General features: G+C 45.3%; 1 protein-coding gene across 1 annotated transcript in view; it reads right to left on the bottom strand.

Moving 5' to 3' along the window:
* The window catches only part of MAGEF1 (MAGE family member F1), a 79523-nt gene that overhangs the window by 71629 nt on the left and 1537 nt on the right, over positions 1–6357 (bottom strand). The window contains 7 exon segments of the mRNA XM_011383487.1: positions 3905–4101; positions 4104–4277; positions 4280–4365; positions 4367–4421; positions 4424–4543; positions 4546–4662; positions 4665–4721. Of these exon segments, the coding sequence (XP_011381789.1) occupies positions 3905–4101; positions 4104–4277; positions 4280–4365; positions 4367–4421; positions 4424–4543; positions 4546–4662; positions 4665–4721 (806 nt within the window).

Here is a 6357-nt window from a genome sequence, read left to right as displayed (position 1 = left end):
CAGGGTCTGCAATCAGCTGGTAGGATGGGGTGTGCGCTGTGGATTGTAGCTGACCACCACTCCAATCACTCACTAAACTCTTTCCTAGAGCTTCAGTTCTCAGAGTGTATGTTGCTTGTTCAAGGTTACATAGTCATGACTTTTAAAAGGCCTTGATTAGGATACTTTTTCAGAATACCTAACCTCCTTAGTACACTATTATTTCTGCTGGGAGGTAATCGTTGCCATCTCTGCTGGGTTGCACAATTTGAGGAGTATTTGCACAAGCATCAATTGCCAACATGACCAAGGCAAGAAGCCTAATTATCTCTAGTGGAAACTGTGATTGAGCCTGTGAATTGAGTTCCTGATTTGCAGAGGCTGTAAATGAGCTGCCACCTCTGGAGCACTATGTACCAGCTGGTTGTTGGGGTTGTAATCAACCTGAGCCTGTTTCCAAACACTCATTCTCTAAGTTCCAGTGGGTCGAAAGTCTCAACTCTGGTGTCAAGATCCCTGCAGAGTATGTGGCTGAACTGAGATCTTCCTATCATCTGAGACATGATTCATAGTTTTCAAGGGAATTTCCTTTACTGGGTTTGCTTTCTAGTTGCAGCGTAAGTATGATTTGGTGCAATTCGTCCATCACCACTCTCCCCGAAACAACGCTCTGCTCTCCTCGCTCAGTGTGTCGCCTAGGAAGATCGAGTTCTATTTGTGCCTAAAGGGGAAGGAGATGGGGGATCCAGGCCTTCTTTTGCATGCGAATGACCATACAAAACAGAAGAATTCATCTCTTGCCCTCACCATGGCCCATGTCTGCTCTACACATGGGCCCAGAGGCCATACTTTGAGTACTTCTGAGAAGCTGACGATGGCATCTGTGACATGGGAGGTCTTTTGTCCTGAGGCAAGGGTATGCGTTCTTCCAGCCCTTTGTACCATCTGGAAACAACACTGGGAATCCTATTTACAGGTCCACAAATGTTATTTGATTGCTCCATGACATGAGAGACTTAATTTGAGGCTTACTGGAGAGAGCAGACTAAAGAAGACTGAGGTGACATGGGCTATAAGGGCAAAACCTGATGAGTTTGAGCAAAAATACACATTCTACATGTAGTCAACACTCTGCGAACACTGGGGAGAGAGTAGGCAGAGCTGGGATCAACGTTCCCAGATAATTTTCCAACTTTATTTTGCCTTCCTTTTAACCTTCCTTCAGGCCATTGTCTGTCATAAGTACCTTGGCTACACAATCCTTGTTTGTAGCTCCAGAGAGACAGCGGCGTTTGAAGAAAGAACATGAGTTTGGAGACAGATGACGCAAGTCTAGGAGGAGCTCTAAGATAAAAGAAATGTAAAATAGTGAAAAGTGCAGGCTTTTGACTCAGTCAGACTTCAGTTCCAGTCCTTGTTTTGTTATACACTATCTGTGAGACCTTTAAAAAGGCTCTGAGCCTGTTTGCTTAGTGCAAAATGGAACATATAGTATTTATCCCGTAAGGCTGTTATAAAAATCACTAAAAAATACGTAAAGCATAAAAAAGCTGGCTTATCTTAGATATTAACATCTGTGAAATAGGGATATTTAGTAATAACTATTTTGTGATGTGGTTGTGAAAAGTAGGGGGGTAAATGCTTTTGGCCTATAGTAGATGTTTAATAAGTGGTACTGTTAGTCCTGTCTTTGCCAGCAAAGTCCCCTCTGCCACTGGTAAAATGGTGAGTATTTCCACTTTACCTTACTCCTGTAAGGACTGCAGGGAAACTGGAGATAAGTACACAAGCTTTGCTGTTTTTTGGAGTTGTAATAACTAAAATCACACACAACATATTGGAAGCCAGTAATGGGGAATTATGTGCTAGAATGAAACACACCAGATTGGGGGGCAAGGGACTTGGGTTCTAGTCTTGACGCTCTTTTGCTGATCAAGTGACCACAGGCAAATCACCAAGTAATCTGACCTTCAGGTGCAAACACTGTTGACCTCTCTATGAGAAAATACAAACCTGAGAAATTATCATTGTTATTGTTCCTTGAGGATAAAGTCAGTCTCTCCCTTTTAATCTTTAGAATTCAGCAAAGTCCTTGGCTTACAGTGGGCATTCAATATTTTTGTTTAATGAATTATAAACTGCCTGGAAGTAATGTTTTTAATCATTAGCGAGGTGTTTTGCCCATAAGCTTATATCTTTTGATTCTAATCTGATTTGTTGGATCTCTGGGCCTGTGTCCCAAAGTATTTGTATTCCATGCTAACCTAATATACTCAGAAATGTTTTTATGGACACAACCAGGAAAAAAACTGGCAGTAAGAATAGAAGAAAGCAGCTCTTCTGTATATGGCAGCTGTAGGACAGTTTCACTATTTCTCCCAAATACATCTCTGGTTTGGTTACCACTCCTCTAGGCTCCTTATTGTGTTATGTACCCACTCTACAGGATTTATCCCCAGAGTGAAGGTGGTAGGTATTGCAGAGGCCTGAACTACTTACGTAGATGGCCCTTCATGAGTAGTCAAAACTGATGGGTGCCTTACGATCTCCTCCAAATGGGAAGTGGCAGGTGGAAAGCAGCAGGTAGAAACATGGATGAGGGCACTGGGCTTCCTGGTGCCAGGGGAGAGAGCAGAAAGTGGAACTTCTTGGTAATAGGGGACACTGCATGTGCCCTCCCCACCCACACTACATACTGTTTCAGAATTGTTACAATATTTGCTCTCTGAAGGCTTTGGTAGAAGAGGGAATCTTGTAGGGGTGAGTTACCATCATTGTTTGTGTACTGTAATAAGTTGCTTTGGAGCAAAAGCACAGGCAAAGGTAGAATGTTTTCCAGATCTGTGGTGTATCAAGTCTTCTTCCCACGTTACTGAGGAACATTTGTGACCTTAAGTCATTTTTTTTCCTTACTAGGTTACCAGTTTATTATAAAACGATATACCAGGAGCAGCCAAATGGAAGAGATGTATATATAATGCAAGGTATGGGAAAGGGTGCAGTTTCCATGCCCCCTTCTGGTATATGACTCCCCCCAAATCTCCATGTGTTCACCAATCTGGACACTCTAGCCATTTTTAATACCATCTTCCATAACCAACATCTTCCTCCTCTTTTCCTTTCCTTCCCCTCCACTCATCACACCCCCTCACCCCCATCCCAAAGTTTGACTAAAGCCTCACCCAATCACTCCAGCTGGGTTAGGGGGCTCTCTGCAGCCTTCAACTCACTGCACTGTAATTTCTGGCTTATTTACTTACAGTCTAGTTCTGGAAAGTAGGCTCTTCATGTTGTTCAACATTCTATTGCCAAACACCCCAAATGGCACATCACACTAAAGAAGATGCTCAACAAATGTTTGATTTATTTAGTGTACCAAAGTATATCTCTGATTTACTGCATTTTAATTTTTCTCTAGGTACTATAATAGCTAAGCGAATAGAGGTACATGTCAGTCCTTTTTATTTATACAATAGACAAAAAGTGTTGGGAAGCTAGACACCAATCAGCTACTTTTTTTTTTTTTTGTACCAGATCCTCATACTGCAGAGGTCCTTCAAAAGTACAGTACTACAATGCTGCATAATTTGTTCAAGATCACAGAATAAAATACAAAGTTTTCAAACCATTTTACCAAACCAGCAAAACTCTACAACAAAATCCTACAAGTAGAGCCATCTCATTTATAAACATCAACGGTATATTAAATCTAACAAAAACTATCAAGATACAAAACTTAAAACCTAGTTATACAATTCCTACAGAAATAATCCTCCCCCCACCTATACTACTTAAGACTCAAACAGTAGCTTCCATACCCACGCCCCCAACCCCTCTCTGGCTGATCACCTTTACATCAGCCTCACCAGGGGCAGATACCAGCATTAGCATTGGCTCAGGCCCTAACCCTAACCCTCATACTGACCTCAGCTCTGGCCCAGTTAGCCCCATCTGCCAGTGCCTCACGGTACCGCACTGACCAGTGCTGGGGTTCTTTCTTATAGAACTTGGCCAAGAAACTTTGGATTTGCATCTTGCTGGTTTCCAGGTTGTTTCAGGGACCCTAAGAGAATTTACATTCTGGTGGATTGGTGTGAGGCGCCCTCCTGTAACAGGTATTCACTGCTGCACGAAATCGTCTATAATAAGTCTCTTCCAGTACCCAAAGAGGAAGTGATACTTCAAGGGATTCATCTCCAATAGACACAGCATCTCCCATACCTGTGCCTCCCTGGCGCTACTACCTTTTATGTAGATAAGGCCCAAGATCATCATTAAGAGACTCAATCTGAGGCCACCTCCTCCTCCTCCAGAAATTTTAATTTGTTGATCGGGATATAAGTGTGGTGCTTGCGGCCAAGCTGTTTCACCTAGAAACCAAAGACACCGCAGATGTTCTGCGGCCCTAGCGATGATGTCGGGGACCAGATCCTTCAAGTCTCTGGACTCTTCTTTTTGTCCTTCACTAGTAGTAACCGCACCAACTCCACAACCGTACGATCCAGAGAGCAGCAGGCCCTGCGCTGGGCTAAGGCTTTGGCGGCGAAGGCCCTCGCGCCTTTGGGGTGAGAGCGGGCTCAGCAGCCTTCTCCTCCCTCAGGGGGCCAAGGTCCTCCTTGGGGCTCTCCTGCAGGAGAGGGCTCAGAGCCTCCTCCTGCGAGGTGGTCAGGGTCTCACCGTCAGGCCGCCATCCTTCTCCCCCTCGGCCTGAAGGATGGGGAGACCCCCCCCGCTCTCGGTTTCTCCAACACATTTTCAGGCAGCCAGGGGCGGAGCACATACATGGGCCGAGGGGCGAGCAACCCGTTGCACAAACCCCGGCGGAGGGGTTGGACAGCGGCCAGCGCGGCAGCAGGAGATTAGGAGCGATGACAGAGGGGGATCTGTGGCTGCTGGGCAGCACCGCAGAGAACTCGGAACTGCCGCCGAAACACCACCCGCACCAGGTTTGCGGGGCGGCCACCGCGCAGCCTCAGTCCGCGCCGGCGCGCCGGCGCGCCGGCTCACGGGGCCACTTCCGGCCACTTAGGCAAGATTGTGGGCCCGGGTCCCCGCAAAGCCCCGCCTTTTCCGGCTCCCCCTCCCCACCTCCCCGGTTTGGGCGTCGGGTCCGTGGAAAAGTGTCCGCTCTTCGCTGCTTTTTAGACTCGAGAGCTGGAGGGGCGCTACCAGGGTTTTAACATCCAGGGCATTGGCAGTGGGTAATGTTACAATGTACAAGGATGAAATAGGGATGCAGTTCTAGCCACGTCCTTTCAGCAGGTGCTTATTTACAAGAGTGTGTATCTAGGATTTTGAATGATTTATTGTGGCCCACGTGCAGAGTGCATGGAGGTGAAAGCCGAGAGATAGGCCGTGCAGGCCAATTAGTGAAAGACCTTGAACAGGATGTGAGGGGAATTGAAATTCATTCCGAACACGATGGGAAACTACTACAGGGGGATTTAAACAAGGGAGTGCCCGGACCAGTCTGTATCTTCACTATCCCTCGTAGCACTGTGGAGGTTGGGTTGGAGTAGGGCCGACCAAAACCCGGGAATCCAGTTTGGAGTATTATTACAGTGCAGAATAGGAACTGGAATTTGGCCTGTCTTGTTCTTTGGTGTATCCCTAGTGTGCAGAACAGTGCCTGCCACGTTGAGGCACTCCGTAAATACTGTAAAATAGATGATTAAGGGCTAGGGATAGCAGATTCTACAGGGGTGAAAGGAAAATGAAGAGATATATTGAAGTACAGCTGGCAGAAATAGGGGCTGACTGGAGGAAAGGGAGGGTTTTGTTTGTTTATTTGTTTGTTTGTTTTTACATAATCAAATTTAACTACTCCCGTTTTTTTCTTTTTGGTATCTTACTCTGAGCTTTCTCTCACTTCTTGCCACTGTTTTTTTGTTGTTTGTCCTCTTTTTCCTCCCTCCCTTCCTTCCATTCTTTCTTTTTCTCCTCCATTCTCTGTCCCTCCCTCTCCCTTTGCCCTCCCCCTCCCTCCGCTCCAGGGTTCAGCTTAAATGTCACCATCCAAAGCCTTCCTTTAGTCTGCATGCATGGAAGTTATTCACTGCCATCTCTGAATCACCATAGCAATTTGTATTTATTTCACATCCATTTACATAGACCTTATTATGTGCTGGGCTCTATTCTCACCTTTTTTTTGAAATATTAATTTGTTTAATTTTCATTAAGTACTATTATGACCATCCCTATCTTATAGATATGTCTTTCCTATGGCATTTGCTATTTACTCGCTATGTAATCTTGGGCAAATTACCTAAACTCCCTGCCCCTCAGTTATCTCATTAGTAAAATGGGTATGATAGTAGAAATAACATTGTGGAGATTATGTGGTTATGGATATGAAGCATTTAACAGTGCTTGGCAAAT

Source organism: Pteropus vampyrus, unplaced genomic scaffold (assembly GCF_000151845.1).
Source record: "Pteropus vampyrus isolate Shadow unplaced genomic scaffold, Pvam_2.0 Scaffold14, whole genome shotgun sequence".
NCBI lineage: Eukaryota > Metazoa > Chordata > Mammalia > Chiroptera > Pteropodidae > Pteropus > Pteropus vampyrus.
The sequence above is the reverse complement of the archived record's forward strand: the minus strand, read 5'-3'. Positions and strand labels throughout refer to the sequence as shown.